This window comes from Desmodus rotundus, chromosome 8 (genome assembly GCF_022682495.2).
Source record: "Desmodus rotundus isolate HL8 chromosome 8, HLdesRot8A.1, whole genome shotgun sequence".
Taxonomy (NCBI): domain Eukaryota; kingdom Metazoa; phylum Chordata; class Mammalia; order Chiroptera; family Phyllostomidae; genus Desmodus; species Desmodus rotundus.
This window is the reverse complement of record NC_071394.1, coordinates 18252150-18269647: the sequence shown is the minus strand read 5'-3', so window position 1 is coordinate 18269647 and position 17498 is coordinate 18252150. Positions and strand designations below refer to the sequence as shown.

Below are 17498 nucleotides of genomic sequence, written 5' to 3'. Positions count from 1 at the left end.
ATTTTGTTTATTTCTGTGGTGATCTTTATTATGTTTTTCCTTCTACTTATGGTACTTTAAGCTTTGTTTGTTGTTCTCTTTCAAGTTCCTTTAAGTATAAACTTAGATTATTTGAGATTTTCCTTGTTTCTTGAGGTAGGCCTGTACTGCTATGAATTGCTTTCATTGTGTCCCATAGATTTTGGGTTGTTGTACTCTCAGTTTCATTTGTTTCAAGGTATCTTTTGATTTCTCCCTTGATCTCAGTGTTAACCCATTCCTTGTTTGGTGATATACTATTTAGCCTCCATGTCTTTGTGTGTGTTTCTCAGCTGTTGTTGCTTTTGTTTGTTTTCCTTTGTTTTTTTGGTAATTGATCTCTAGTTTCCTACCATTATGGTCAGAGAATATGCTTGATATGATTTCAACCCTGTTAAATTTATTGAAACTTCTTTTGTGTCCTAACGTGTGGTCCAGACAGTTACCTACAAAGGAGTTCCTGTAAGACAATCAGTTGAGTGCACATCACCATTAAGTTACCCAAGATTAAAGATAAAGAGAGAATCTTAAAAGCAGCAAGAGGAAAGGAGAGAGTTACCTACAAAGGAGTGCCTATAAGGCTATCAGCTGATTTCTCAAAAGAGACCTTCCAGGCAAGAAGGTGTGGGAGAGAAGTATTCAAAGTCATGAAAGTCAAGGACCTACATTCAAGATTGCTCTATCCAGCAAAGCTATCATTTGGAATGGAAGGGCAGATAAAGTGCTTCCCAGATAAGGTCAAATTAAAGGAGTTCATCACCACCAAGCCCTTATATATGAAATGTTAAAGGGACTTATCTAAGAAAAAGAAGATGATCAAAAATGTGAACAGTATGACAACAACAAACTCGCAACAACTATCAACAACTGAATCTAAACAAACAAACTAGGTAAACAACTAGAACAGGAACAGAATCACAGAAATGGGGATCACATGGAGGGTTATCAGTGCGGATGGAGGAAAAGGTACAGGGAATAAGAAGCATAAATTGTAGGTACAAAATAGATAAGGGGGAGGTTAAGAATAGTATAGGAAATGGAGAAGCCAAAGTAATTATATGTACAACCCATGGACATGAACTAAGGGGGGGGATGCTGGTGGGAGAGGGGTGCAGGGCAGAGGGGAGTAGAGGGGAGAAAAAATGGGACAACTGTAATAATATAATAAATAAAATATACTTAAAAATAAATATACAAAAATGCAAAAATATTGAATATTCTGCTTTGCTGTAAAATGCTCTGAAAAAAAATCAATTAAATCCATCTTATCTAGTGTGTCATTTAAGGCTGATGTTTCCTTGTTGATTTTCTTTCCACTAGATCTACCCATTGAAGTCAATAGAGGGTTCAAATACCCTACTATGACAATATTACTGTCGATCCCTCCCTTTATGTCAATCAAGATCTGCTTTACATATTTTGGTACTCCTATGTTGAGTGAATACATTTTTGCAAAAGTTATACCTTCTTGTTGGATTGCTCCCTTTATCATTATGTAATCAACTTCTTCATCTGTTACTATAGCCTTTGTTTTAAGGTCTATTTTGTCAGATATAAGTATTGCTACCACAGCTTTATTTTTATTTCCATGTGTATAAAATGTCTTTGTCCATTCCTTTATTTTTAGACTGTGTGTAGCTTTTGTTCTGAGGTGGGTCTCTTATAGACAGTATAGATATATTTCTTGTTTTCTGATCCATTCAACTACACTATGTCTTCTGATTAAAGCATTTAAACTATTTACATTTAAAGTGATTATTGATAGGTACACATTTATTGCCATTTTATTCTTTTAACTATGTTCCTCGGTTTTCTTCCTCCTCCCCTTCCTCCTCCTCCTCCTCCTCTTCTATTCCTTTTTCTCCTTCTTCTCTTCCTTCTTCTCCTTATTGTTTTTCTTAAAGAAGGCCCTTTAGAATAGACTCATAAATAGAATACAGACTAACAGCTGTCAGAGGGGAGGGGATGGATGTTGCGGTGCTGAGTAAAAATAGTAATGGCATTAAGCAAAAAAAAAAAAAAAAACTAAACACAGACAACAACATGGTAATAACCAGGGGGGAGGGGGAGTAAAAATTGGAATAGGGGAAATAAATGGTGATGGAAGGGGAGTTGAGTTGGAGTAGTGAACACACAGTACAATATATAGATGATTTGTAGAATTGTATACCGGAGACCTATATAATTTTATTAACCAATGTCATCCCAATAAATTCAATTAAAAACAATAAAACAATAAATAAATAAACTAAATCACCAATTATAAAAAAATAAAGTGCAACAGCGACCAGTGGATTTTAATGTAACAGTATGAGAAGTCCTTTGACCTGGTTTCAGATTCTGCCCTACTACTAACCTTTAAGAAATTTCTGCTAGTCAAATTTTGATATGGCAGCAAAGAAGAATATCTACAATTTTCTAAGAGAGTCATTTAAATAATCTCTCCTTTCCAAATGCATATCTCTGTAAAGTTAGATTATCACATATTTCAAATCAAAATAATGTCTTCCCACAGATGTACTGCCGGAGCAGACATGGTTTTATAAAGGCATACATTAAAGATATTTGCAAAATTATTTTTAGGTGCCAAACTTCCCCTTATTTTTTGTTTTGCAAATATAATTATTTTAATGAAGCTATGTTTTTTATATTAATATGTAATGGGTTTGTTTTTTCTATTTTTAACTTACAAGTTAATGTACAAAATATTTTTAAACAAGTAGAATTTTTTCAACTTTTTATGGTAAAGGTCTAAGGAAAGAAGCTCAACTTCATTGCAATTAGAAAAATACAAATTTGAACCATGAGACCATTTTACACCCAGTGGATTGTCAAAAAGTTACTATACATTAAAAATAATTCACCATAGCTCTGGCTGGTGTGGCTCAGTGGACTGAGCACCAGCCTGTGCGCCAAAGCATTGCTGGTTTGATTCCCAGTCAGGGCACATGCCCAGTTGTGAGCCAGGTCCCCAGTAGGCTGTGTGTGAGAGGCAACCATACATTGATGTTTCTCTCCCTCTCTTTCTCCCACCCTTCCCCTCTTTCTAAAAAGAAATAAAATATTTTAAAAATAATAATTCATCATAAATTGTTGGTGGTATTGTAAACAGGTATGACCACTTGGAAAACAATTGGCATTACACAAATTTGAATAAATCTGAACTGCATTTCTGTATACACTGAATCAGTTATTCTAATCTGAGAGTTAATAGATTCTCTTTTACTCTCTACTGGAAAATATATGCAAGTTTATTCATAGCTATATTTTTGTGAAGGCAAAACTGAAAAAAAGTAGAAATGATTACCTTTTACAAAACAGACAATGAATATTGTATTCATAATTGAAGTATAGTATATGCATAGATTGAATAAAAATGAATGAAAATGGATGTACAGGCATGTGCCACATTGCGGATGACTCCTACAAACATTATGTTGAGTCAAAAAACTGAGTCCCAGAAAGCTGTAACAGTGTGATACATATTTCATAAAACTTACCAATGAATAAGCAAAATTAACCTTTGTGTTTCTACTGATAATGGTGTATGATTAAACTATATTGTTTTGAAAAATTAAAGGAAATGATGGTTATATTATAGGAATGTTTGTTACTGGTGAGAGGTCAGAGTAACAGCAGGGATTGGATGGAGAGGAAACATTTGCATTCTCCTTGTTCCATGGTAGGCCTATTGGTGTTCGTGCTAATATAATAATAAGTTGTGTGTTTCATAGTTACATATTTCATATGTAAAATATTTTTTCAAGATTGTGAAGAGAATGTAGGTAGTTCGTGTGAAAATACATTTGACACATTAAATGGTGAGTTAGTTCCAGTACACTAACATTCCTGGTGAGAAAGCAGTTCCATTAACACTATTTTTCTACTTGGTTGAGTATTTTCCAACAATCCTGTCTCACCTAGATGTAGTTTGACATTTTACAATTAGGAAACACTATTTTTAAAATGAATGCATGGAGTTGCTGTAATTTTTTTATACATTGAAAAAATACTGTTAATATATTAGATGCTGCTGTGAGGAGTTTACAGATCCTATGAATTTTCAGTCCTCTTATCCACCAAGCAGAAGGTCATATACATGGTGGGTTTACAGTTATTTGTATGGACAATAATACAGCAATTACTAAATAATAGTATAGGACTAAACTCTATACTATTTGTGGTCTCACAACTATAAACCTACTTTTGCTTCACGTTTTGTAAACAGTATTCTGAAATTTTATCCTGATTTTGAATTTTTAAAGGAAGGTATAATACAAATATAATGTGTTGATTTTAAAATAGTTTGAGGGTAACAGTATTTTGACACAATATTTTGTCACTGATTTTATAAAAGTCCTTATGTTTGGTATGTGTCCAAATTTACAATCCTTTCTATTTTCCAAGATTAGTGTTTTTAAATCTATATTTAATGAGAAATACTATATAAGAAATTTTTATTGAAGTTTCTTGAAACCCTAAACTTAATTTCTTTTTGTCTTCCCAAATTTTAGCCCAAATTGTATATTGTTGTTGATACACGTAGTTCTTTTTGTGTGGACTCAATAACTTCTAGTTATCATAAGAATGTCAAACCTAAACATTTATGAAAGAATAGTTAGTTCTGTTTTATACAATTATTTTTTTAAATTTTATTGAATTTATTGGGGTGACACTGGTTAATGAAATTCTATAGGTTTCAAGTGTACAATTCTATAATATAGCAACTGTATACTGTATTGTGCATTTGGCACCCAAAGCCAAGTCTCCTTCCATCACCGTTTATCCCCCTTTACCCTCTTTATGCCTGCCCCCACCACACAGTTATACTTATGACACTGTATATATGCCTTTGGATGCATGTCATGTCATAACAGCAAATAGGTGTTTTTTAAAAAAGTGGATTCTCATATAAATATGTGCCTTTAATGTTATCGAACTTTAAATTTATATTTAGTAAAATGACTTTACAAAATAAGTGGTCAATAAAAGTTATCTGACTCTGAGTTTGTCTAATTTAAAGTAAATTTTCTAATCCATCATTCCCCAAAATGGAGAAATGTAAATAAATATAACCAATTAGCGGTGCTTTAACCTATTAAGATTCAAGCTTCATTGTTTCAGAAATCTAATTTTGTGACCTTGGATAAGTTATTGATATTTCTGAAATTTAACTTCTTCATCTGTATAATAAGAGTATTGGGAACAATGTCTGCAATGATGTTATGAGAAGTGTATATAAATAGCATGACATAGAGTGGGTATTAGACAATGTAAGTTTTTAACAGATACCGAGTAACTGTAGCTTTCCTTAAAATATCGTATATTAACAAATCTAAGAGAAATCACAAGGAATTAATTCTGGAATATCCAATCTGAAATTGCTATTTAGAGTTTGAGGTTACTATACAAAGTGTTCTTTTGCTAAAACATTTATATTTATGAGAACGTCAAGTTACTCTCTGTGAGATAATCAAACAGGCACTTTGATTGTGCCACTGGGTACCAGTGAGAAAATGAATGTTTATGGAGAGTAAGTGACTTGCACAAGGAATATTTCTACCAGGTAATTTATCAACACCATGTATAGTTTGCTCTTGGGATACCAAAAGCAGAGTAAGGGAAGTAAATGTTTCATAGATTTCCTATAAAAGATTGAATACATATTAATCATAAAACAAAGTGTTTAAAATTGCTTGTTGACATCTTTTGCTTTATGTTTTAATCCCGGCTTTAATGGTTTAATTTAGTCTGTTTTAAACCCCACCTCAATGCCTTTTGGAAACTTGCCTGGTATAAACAATAAGTGATTGTATGTACTTTTCAGTCCTTGCATTACTCAGATTTTAAAGAGTCTTTTATGTTGACAAAAAGTTTAAAAAGCTCATTCTTGAGATCTATCCAATAATTAATTTGAATGCTACAAAGTGAGGAATGATATATAAGGAGGGGAGCATTTAATTGCCTACGGTGCATCAAAATTTTAATTGGCTTTTTTTTTTCCTAATTCACTTGCATGCCCCGTAGCAATACAAGTCTTTAGTAAATTAAAGTGTTGCAGAGGAGGGTACTAACCACAACACATCTTTTTAAAGCTTGTCCACAGAAAAACTCATTTCTACCCTTAATTCCTGTGATGTATGGAATCTATATATTCTATACAAGGCTATTTATTACCAAGGTGAACTAACAGTAAGCAAAATTCATATTGTCATTATGTGGAAGTTATTAATATAATAGTTAGATAAGAAAAAACTGGTATTGTTTCTCTGATTGAGTAAACAATCATTAATGTCACATATGCAATTTAGACAAACACACAAAACATCCCTGCCAGTGGGTCAGGAATTTACAGCCTCTGCATTTCCGAAATATCTTATTATATACTGTGTGTAATCAAGATACAGGGACTGTTTCTAACTCTGAAAGGGGATTGTCTTCAGAGATGGCAAATCAGGTTGAGTTATATCATTCTCAGTCGAACCCGTCCGACAGCATGGAAATGGGGCTATGGGAGTAGAATTAAATCATTAGGGTGAGCTGACACAAAGGACACTCTATGGCCATTTACTTCTGTGGTCTAACAAGTCATTTAGGTATTTTCTAATAATTGTTGTGGGAAAGCCTTTTTCTACTACAAAATTTTACCTGCAAGAAAGGAGGTAAAATTGTGTTTTTTACTACTGTGTTTCAGTAAAAGGAGCAGCAATGAGAATGAGGAGAGATTTTAACATGGGTATTAGGAAGTGACATGGGAAATTGAGGGAGGGACGGAGAAAAGAAAGGAGACAAGATTAATTATGTAAGAAGAGAACCATAGTGGCTGCTCAAGTACAGTTAAGGGAACACTGCCAACATTTTCTGAAGAAGAAAAGGTCTACCAATTACACAAGTGGGAATTCAAGCTACAGACTGTTGTTTATTCATTCTAATTACTGTTCCATGATTATGTCCCTTAGGCATGTCAATTCCATGGTAATGTCAAAAATCCAGCAAATTTGTAAAATAAACAAGATATTATGGCAGAACTTATTACATCTTTTATATCTGTCCTTCACAGTAGTGAGAAAACAAACATGAAACAATTAATATTCCAAAACAATAAAAGGATAAATAAAGCACAGAGTTTAGCTACAGTAATGAAGTATATGTTATAACTATGACCAAGAAGGTATAAATAGACTATGGGCAATAACAATGTAAGAAAACTAAAGGGGAAGATGGCAGCATAAGTAAACATATGGCCCGCCTCCTCACACAACGACATCAAAATTAAAACTAAACTATAGGACAACCATCACTTAGAACCATCAGAAATCAAGTTGAATGGAAGTCTGACAACTACTGAATTAAAAAAAAACCACATCCATCCAAACTGATAGGAGGGGTGGAGACACGGAATGGTCTGGTCCCACACCCACATGTGGTATATATAATTAAAGAGGGATATCTTGGGAATGAGGAGTCCCAGCCCCACAACAGGACCCCCAGCCCAGGGTACCAGTGCCAGGAAGATAAGACCCCCATACTTTTGGCTGCAAAAACCGGTAGGGATTGAGTTAATGGAAGAAACTTCTGGAGTCCCAAGCAGTTCCTCTTGAAGAACCCACACAGAGACTTACTCAGACTCACTCCCTTGGAGAGCCAGCACCGTGGTAGTAGCTTGAAAGGTACCAATGGGATACAGGGAGAAACTGAAGTGTTTGGTATCAAGATGAGAGTTGGGGGACAGCTTTCTCCCAGATAGAAAGGGGGCAGTCCATTGTCCTTTTTCTAAATTAGACCCTCCTCTCACAGAGCCACAGAGACAGCAAGCAGGTGCCATATCTGAAACTCTATCAACCTGGCTAATACTATTTGCCCACCTTGGAGATTCTGTCCCACCCAATTTACCAGCCCACCCAAGCTATAAGCAGTGATTTTTCCATATGAATGGCTGGTCTTGGCTCATGCTTCACAACTTCCTAAATCCTCTCAAACAAGCAACAGTCAGCCTCAGTGAGCCCCCAACCTCTTTCCTCTTGCTAAGTGGCACCAGGCCCAGGACTACCAGCAGCCAGCCTAGATTCACAGCTTGGCTTTGCTGGGGAATATCCAAGACCAGAACAACTAGCAGCCATCTCAGACTGTTTTATAGCTCATGCAGGGTGGCCCCAGGCAGAACACAGGTGGGAGCTGACCTTGCCCTGTACCACACAGGAAACCCCAGAGCCTGTACAGCCAGTGGACAGCTACAGACCACATTGGAACACCAGCACCCTGCCCCTGCATAGCTGATACTGCATGGGGGACAGAGGTTGGTGGTCAGTGGTCACAGCCAGTCCGTGACACTATCTGTCCTGGGTAAATTCCTTCCATTACCTATATAGCAATCACATCTCAACCAGAATAGGAGGGAGTACTCAGCCCACATGAGCTTGAAGGGTACACCTCAAGTAAATACCCAATGTGGGTGATAGGAGAGGTTGTGCCACTGGGTCCTGTAGGATACCTACTACATTAAGTCACACTACCAAGACACAGAGTCAAAGAAGCTCTATCTAATACATAGAAAAAAGCAGGGAGGCTGCCATAATGAGGATACAAAGAAATATGGCCCAAATGAAAGAACAGATCAAAACTCCAGAAAAAGAACTAAAAAAATGCAGGTATGCAATCTATCAGATGAGTTCAAAACACTAATTAAAAAGGATGCTCAAGGAACTAAGTGAGGATGTCAACAGCATAAAAAAAAAAGATACAGTAAGAAATGAAGGATACACTAATTGAAATGAAGAACAATTTACAGGGAATCAACAGTAGAGTGGATGAAGCCAAGAATCCAATCAATGATTTGGAACATAAGGAAGCAAAAAAAAAAAAAAAGAACAAGAACAAAAAGAATTTAAAAAATGAGGATAGTATAAACAGCCTCTGGGACAACTTTAAGAGGTCCAACATTTGCCTCATAGGCACACCAGAAGGAGATAGAAAGAGCAAGAAATTGGAAATCCATTTGAAAGAATAATGAAAGAAAACTTCCCTAATCTGGTGAAGGAAATAGACATGCAAGTCCAGGAAGTACAGAGAGTCCCCAACAAGATGGATGCAAAGAGGCCCATTCTAAGACACATCAAAAATTAAAGATAAAGAGGTAATTTTAAAAGCAACAAGAGAAAAAAAGTTATCCTACTATCCCTTCCCACTACCCCTCTGGTCATGGTCAGTTTGGTCTTAATTTTCAATTTTAATATCTCTGGTTATATTTTGCTTGCTTGTTTGTTTTGTTGATCAGGTTCCACTTATAGGTGAGATAATATGGTAAAATGACTTAAAATATACATACTTATAGTTGTGCCCAGAAGCAGCTAACTGGACCTATAATTTGAGTTGTCATTGCTATAATTCCTTAAAACACAGTCCATCCTAATACCCTTATGAAATGAAATGAATCGAAACTCTTGCACACCTTCAAAACCAGCCATAAACCTAAATATAAAGGCTAATATTCTAAAGCTTTGGAAGAAATCTAGGCACTATCTTTTCCATCTTTGGATAAGCAGATATGTATTAGACTGCATAGAAAGCACTAACAGAATAAAATATTAATTAAACTTTGTCAAAACTTAAAACATAAGCTTATCAAAAGATAGCATAATAAAATGAAAAAAGCAAATCATAGTTTGGGAAAAACATATACAATGTATATATTTGTCAAAAAATGGCATAAACATTGCATCAAGACACATATTTCAATATTAAGACACACCAAACAACCCAATTAAAAGGAAGGCAAAATATTTGAACACACATCTTGTAAGATGTATCAATAAATTTTAATAGCACTTTTAAAATATGCTTAATATTTTTAATATTCACAGAAATGTGAAATGCAAAGTAAAAACACAATAAAGATTGACAACCTCAAGTGTTGACAGTGACATGGTACAATCAGAGAACTCTCGTAGTAACATGGTAGAATACAAGATGGAGCAACTATTTTGGAAAACATTTTGGGAGTTTCATATTTTTATATGTATATTTACATATATATATTTACTATATTGAGTCAGTAACACAGAATTCCACCCCTAGGTATTGTCCAAGACAGCATTGCCTCCAAAGTAAAACCATTCAAATGTTCATTAACACCCAGCTTTTTAATATTGGCAATATTAAATGATAAAAATAACACTGTCAGATAAGTCAGCCATACTGTATATTTTTAATTGGATGCATATTGAAAGACATGAAGAGTGTAAAAGAAAAAAATAGAAATACTAAGTGTTGAATGTATCATGGGAAAAAAATGGAAAAACAGACCCACACCTGTAATCACTCTAGTGACCTTTACCTTCGCATAGACATGTACTTTGAAAGAACAGTTCAGGCATTTTTAACTGCCATTCCAATGAGAAACACAGCCAAGAATGTAAGAGCTTTTACTTCTTATAGGTTATCTGCTTACAATATTTTGAATTAGAAGTTTGAAAAACAGCTACAGTTAAAGTAAAATATACACACATTGGTAACAATTTATGACTAAGTGAAATATGTAACATCTGGCACTTTGAACTTGAAGAATAAGAGTTGATCTACGTCTAGGAGAAATTTTTTGTAAGACAGCAAAAATAGTTATGTTTAGATATCATCTTTGTCAAACTGAAATTCAGAAAACCACTGAAATAACAGACAGGCTGTCAGCTAATTTTCACATCTGTTTTACCAACTAGCTTAGAAAGAAACAAGTTCATTTATATGGACAGAGATGTGAATGTCCCAGGTGCTGACATGAAAGGGTCTAATTTTCAGATATTTATATTTTATAAATCATACACATTAACTAAAAATAATGTTTTATTATCATATGAATATTTATTTTAAATGTGTTTATTTTTGCATATTGTTGTATATCAAAACTGGGTACATACCACTCAAAAACATATTACATGATATGCATTCACTTTACCAAGAAGACAAGGGTGGGGGGAGTATTGAATGTGGGAGGTGAGGGTGGGGAGGGCAGGGGAATGTAATGGGGGGAAAATGGGGACAACTGTAATTTAACAACAATAAAAAAATCCAGAATGAAACCTTGAGATAAAAAATAATATCTTTAACCACTCTAACGAGGTCATAATTCAATTTAAATTCATGTTTGTGAGATATTGATATACTAGTATTATAAAGTCAGAGACACACAGCTGATTTGTTCATGGGATAATATCTTTCCAAATAAATAATAGATGGTGTATATGACTTTATTATAATTGTACCACAAATGTTAAGCATCCTTTGTGAAATAAAACTGCTTTTATCATAAAATATTTTCCATCCATTCTTCCATTCAAAATATACTAACCTTGTTCTAAAGTTCGTAGGATGAGGATGTCCATCATATAAGGATAAGTAGTCATATTCTTCTTCTAGAGCAAATGACTGAAAAACAATTTGTATTCTATTTTGTTCTTCTGCTATAATTACCCATGTACAGTTTGCACCATTTGGATATCCGTATGGAAAACCAGGGCTTTCTATAGTGCCATTAAGTCCTTTTAAAGTTCCACCACACGTATAAATAAATCCTGCAAAACAACAACATCAAAACAAATAGATATTAATATGATATAAAATAAGAATAATCCAGGAGATTTATTATTGTTTAACAAGACCCAGGTTAAAATAATTTTCTAAATGACAATTTTAAAGATATGTAAATTATCTAATTTTTAAAAAAGATAAAAGAGAACTAGCAAAATACTAGAAGATTTGTCATTTATCAAACATACAGGGTTTAGTAATTTTAAACCAGTAGATAATGTTAAATCCTCCATATCTCTGATTCAACATCTATTACATGATTCAACACACAAACAGTTCTAAAACGTGATCACTCTCCTGGGTGCATTTCAATCTAATTTTAGACACTCTTGAACAACATTGCGGAAAAAGATGAGGGGATTAAGAACTACAAAATGGTAATCACAAAGTAGTCCCAGAGAATTAAAGTACAGCATAGGGAATGTAGTCAGTAATATTGGAGGACAACATTGTAAAGTATATGATTGTCTAAGCACTATGAAGTACACCTGAAACGAATATAAAATAATATTCAATGTAACCTGTAATTGAAAAATAAAATGTAAATAAATTATGAGTTTAGTATGCATTTGGATCTTAAAAACTTAACTCCACTTTGATTTGGTAAAGCATGAAAACTCTTATCGGTGTCCATGCTGCTACCTGCACCAATCAGTGTGCTTTAGGACAGTCGGTCACTCCCTGACTCTAGCAGACTCAGACCTGAAACAACCAATGTCATTGCTCTGTTGTCAACCAGAGACTTTGGTCCAAAATGTACACACTCATTGAACTGCAACAGGTGAAAACTGAGGGAGGGAAGAAAGCATTTTCAAAAGCTGAATTCTGGACAACTATCAGCAGCCATCCTGAAAACTCCCATACTGGGTCTACAGGAGGTTGTCATCACTGAGAGCATATCTCTTGGAAATAACTAGAAGACTGACTATGTTTCTGGAGAGACTGATTTATGAGAATTCAGTATGTTGTAGTCATGCCATGTAATATAAAGTCCTAAGATTTGTATAATGGTCAGAGAAGGTGGTGCTCAGCATGTACCTAAACTAGTCTACGTGCTCTTAAAGCCTGGATGTGGAAGCAGCCATGGTTGCATACGTTCTGATGAGAACTCGTCACCCAGATATTATTTTCCCATTTGCGGTCAGACATGAATCTTAAGTGCCACAAAGGTGTCAGTCAGAGACACCAAGCTAACCTGGGGGAGAGGAAATTAGTTTGGGTTTATGGGATGCCAGATTGCCCAAAGCATCTGTATTTGGAACTAGATGTAGAAAATGCAGGAAATCTGGGGCTTCTCTCTCTGAGAAGGAATGAGTTTATGTATTATAGGTTATGTATTATGTACTATAGAGCCTCTTCTCTAACAAACGGTGTCCTCTGAGTAGCTGACTGTACTGAGTGGTGGTGAGGCCTATGGCTTAGCACTGAACTAATCAGTCTAACCTTATCCTCCTAGCCTTAGTAACTTAAGAAATCCACTTTGGTTGCCTCCATATATGGCAAAGACCTAAGCCTGGGACTTTCACTAGGTGATATGAACCACAGGTCTTGGGTTTCTTCTGCCCTTTTAAAAATGTACTAAGAAGTTGGATAAGGTAAAAGGTTTTAAAAATCAGTATTTTGGTGTATACATATGTTTTTACTCATTCACCAAATGTCAAATAGGGCATTTTATTATTTCCAAAGTGAAAAAAGAGAAAGGTCCCTTTTAAATTGCTTCTTGCAGAGCAATTACTTTGAAGCCTTAGGTTAATTAGCTATCACCCATTTCTATTAGTTTTCTGCCTGAACAGCTTCCAATTTGAACTTCATAACTAAATGCAAGCCTGAATCCCTTCATCTACAAACTGATCTCTGGGCTGTTTTATAAATTCACAAGCCTCATAACCCTGACGGTTTTAGAAAGAGGACACATGTCCTAAGATAACATGCTCAGCTTTGTCCACTGTCTCCTCAAGGGCTTGTTGATTTATGAATTTCAATTATTTCCCTTTTTTAATTCTCCAGACAAATTAGAAATTGTACCTATTTTAACATTCTTATCTGTATTCTCCATTTCATTTTCATTTTTGTGGATATCTAAGTTTGTTTGATGAACATCACATTATTCATAATAATAAAGTACATTTTCCAACACAAAATATTAGAAGTAAATATAGTTTTTAAAGCTAAAACAAAATCACCCCTCATTTACTTAATGCTTCACAAGGTTAGTAATTGTTATTAACTTGGTGCTTCTCATTCCAGGCCAGCTCTAGAGATACATACACACATATATATATGCATATATAATATGCATATGTTTATGCATTGTTCATTTCTTAACAAATGGAGTCATGTATACCATGAATTTTTCTGAATCTCTATATTTATTTTGTAGCATATTATGATTTTCTTCTGGACCCCTCTGTGTCCTTATACTACATTCTTTTGTAATGATTTGTAGCTACACGGCTTATGGTAGGTTTATACTATGAATTATTTAATAAATCTCCCATTGAGGTCATTGTTCTTCATGGTTGCAAAGTGTAGAAAGGAACTTTGGGTGTATATCCTTGTGTATTTGCATGAAATATTCTTCAGATGGAGTTCCAGAAATGGGAATGCTGGATTTTAAATTTAGATCGGCATAGCCAAATTATCCTCAATACATATAAAAATGTCTACATCTATCTCCAGGCTATGAAGTGTGGGAACACTTTATACCTCCTACCCCAATTCTGGTGATACCAGATTTGTCACAATACAAATTTTGTGAAGCAAAAATGCTATCTCCCCATCCATGCACTAGCCAGACCTGACCCTGCTTAGCTTCTGAGATCAGACGAGATCAGGCACACTCTGAGCGGTGTGGCCATAGACAAAAAATGTTCTCTCTCTATTCCAGAATTTGGGGAATAGAACATCAAGAACATAGAGTTGTGTAGCAAGGTGTGTATAAGAGTCCATGTGCATTTTCACTATTAATTGATGACTGAAGGCAATGCTGTGGATTTACAGAGTAAGACCATCCAGGTATTTCCAGATAACTCCTATCTGTGCTTTGTTGCTAGAACAGAGAAAGGAGAGGTTGAACAGTATCAGGGAAGGGCAGTGTAATGGATGATTAGACTGCTTGTCTTCCTACAGTTAGCAAGTTCTAGTCAACCTGTTGTTGATATTTCTAACTACCAGCTGAGACACCAGGACTCTTGGGAGTATGAACACACACTGTAAACTGATATTTATTCTAGACTTTCCTGATAAACATTAAGGCCAGACTTTGACAGATCCCCAGAGAGATAAAGTTTGGAGACTGAATCCTGTCATGTTACAGGGCTAGGCAAATGCTTTAAGCTTTCCATAAATTGCCATTCACAATGTGTAAGATAAAAACTACCAAAGTGTATGGTAATAAAAAATAATTCAAATCCCTTCTAAATCAAGAACCGGCACTCTTCTGAGGAAGATAACAGAATCCAGTATCTCTAAAACATATTATTCTCAATGTCTTAGTATCAATCAAAATTTACTTGAAATTTAAATAAACAGGAATTGCAATACGTTTTTGAAAAAGATGAAGAAGAGACACAATTAAAAGAACATGAGAAAGGCTTTAGCTGGTGTGGTTCAGTGGATTGAGTGCTGGCCTGCAAACCAAAGGGCCCCAGTCAGGGCACATGCCTGGGTTGCTGGCCAGGTCCCCAGTCGGGGTCACATGAAAGGCAACCACACATTGATGTTTCTCTTGATCTCTTTCTCCCACCCTTCCCCTCTGTCTAAAAATGAATACAATCTTTAAAAAATAAGACAAGGAAGAAAAGGAAGAAAAGAAAACATAGGAGAAGAAGAAAAAAGAACTTAATGAAAGATGAGCCTGATATTGGACTTTGCAATAAAGATTTTAAAATAGCTATCTTTGAAGCTATTTAAAAGCTGTTAAAGTTGTTACTTAAAAACTTATTTTATTTAAAAGTTCTGAAGCTATTTGACATAAGATAATATTAATAATTGAACAGATAGAGAATATTAGTACAGAAATGGAAACTAAAAAGAATCAAAGAAAATTCTAGAGCCTACTAGATCGACATTATAGCATATTAGGAACTACAAAAAGAAAACATTAATGAATTTGAACACATATAAATATAAATTATCCATTGTGAAAATCACAGAGAAAAAATGTTGAAAAAAGTATCCAATGTTCAGGGATGTGTTGGGCTAGTGTTAAGTGGTTTAAAATTAGTGCAACCTAAGTTCTGGAAGAAAAGATAGTGAGTTGAGATAAAAATAACAATTGATAAAATAATGGCAGAGACATATGTATTTTACATGAAGTATGGACTTATATATTTAAGAAGGTCAGAAGAATAAGAAAAAAAAAAAAAAGAAGAACCGAAGCTAGTTAAAGCATTATCAAAATGCTAGACTTAAGTAAGGAAAAAATGAATAACTTAATTTTTTTTCATTTTGTTATTGTTCAAGTACAGTGTCTCCATTTTCCCATCACCACTTTCCCCTGCCCTACCCACACCCACATCCCACCCTCAATCCTTCCCCCTTTAGATTTTGTCCATGGGTCCTTTATATGTGTTCCTTGACGACCCTTCCTCTTCTTTTCTCCATTATCACCCTCCCCCCTCCTCTCTGGTTACTGTCAGTTTGTTCTTTATTTCAGTGTCCCTGGTTATATTTTTCTTGCTTTTTTAAAAAAATTAGGTTCCACTTATAGGTGAGATCATATGGTATTTGTCTTTCATTGCCTGGCTTATTTCACTTAGCATAATGCTCAAAACCCACATTACACATAGGGGAACAATATTAGGAAACTTCACCATATGAATACAATGTAAAGATAATTTTAAATTGATAAAAGAAAAGCAATTCCACTTATATTGAGCAAAAATATTTAAAGGGTAAATTTGTCATTTTTCAAATAAATGAAACCTGCAAGGAATCATCTTCTGCAAATCTGCACTACAAAAAATACAAGAAGCTGTCTGTCTTTTAGGAAGAAGATAAATGATAACCAGTGGAAACGGGACTGTATAGAAAAAAAATGAAAAAAATATTGTAAGTGGTAAATAAATGCCTATTTTTCTTCCCATAATTTCCTTAAAAGCCAAATGATTGTTTATATTGTACATATAAAATAAAAAAAAATATTACAGCAACCTTACAAAGATAGTCAGCATCACTTAAATGAATACTATACACCTTTAATTTTATAACACTTTTTTAAACGTGAGGTAGGATATAAAACAAGAAAGAGGAAGACGTGTCAGATGCTAAGAGTGAAAGGAAGAGAAGGAAGTTGGAATTTTGAACATATTATTTCATAGAGAGCAACCTATATGGCCATGTTCTCACATTTATGTAAAGTCGTTTATGTTTCACTAATCTCATATTTTCACATTTTCCAAAACTACTTTTACATTTTTATGTGCTGCTAAAGTTTGCATGTTTAATTATATAATTGAAGAGAATTATAGAATCAAGAGCAATCATCAGGTATTATCTGTTTAAATTTCCAATGCTTATTGTGTACAGAGTATACAGATGCTAATCAATACATGTTTATTGAAGTTTTTAAAAGTATATCCATAATATATTTTAAACTATTGTATGATTGAGAAAATAAATAGAAACATAAATAGATTAGTTTAATTACTATAGCATAATTTGTCCCTTACAGGTGGCAATTTTATATTGAAAGCCAACAAATCGGCACACTCTTTTCTTCATATTCTTTGTAGGTCCATAGATCAATTTATAACAATATGTCAAATTATTAGTATATTTTTTATTCAGGTGACAATCTCTGAGTGTGGAAATGACAGTTTATTTATTTAGCTTTTCATTTTCAGTAAGATCTCCTCTACCATGGTGAATTGTTCACTGATTTTTCATTTTTGTTCTAG

The 17498-nt window shown here is 34.3% G+C and overlaps 1 protein-coding gene across 2 annotated transcripts in view; it reads right to left on the bottom strand.

The window, feature by feature from the left end:
- CSMD3 (CUB and Sushi multiple domains 3) overlaps positions 1–17498 on the bottom strand; it is an 885055-nt gene that overhangs the window by 777522 nt on the left and 90035 nt on the right. For both annotated transcript variants that reach the window (XM_024572155.3, XM_045181698.2), the window contains exon 2: positions 11360–11582. In XM_024572155.3, coding sequence (XP_024427923.2) covers positions 11360–11582 — 223 coding nt within the window. The remainder of the gene's footprint in view (positions 1–11359; positions 11583–17498) is intronic.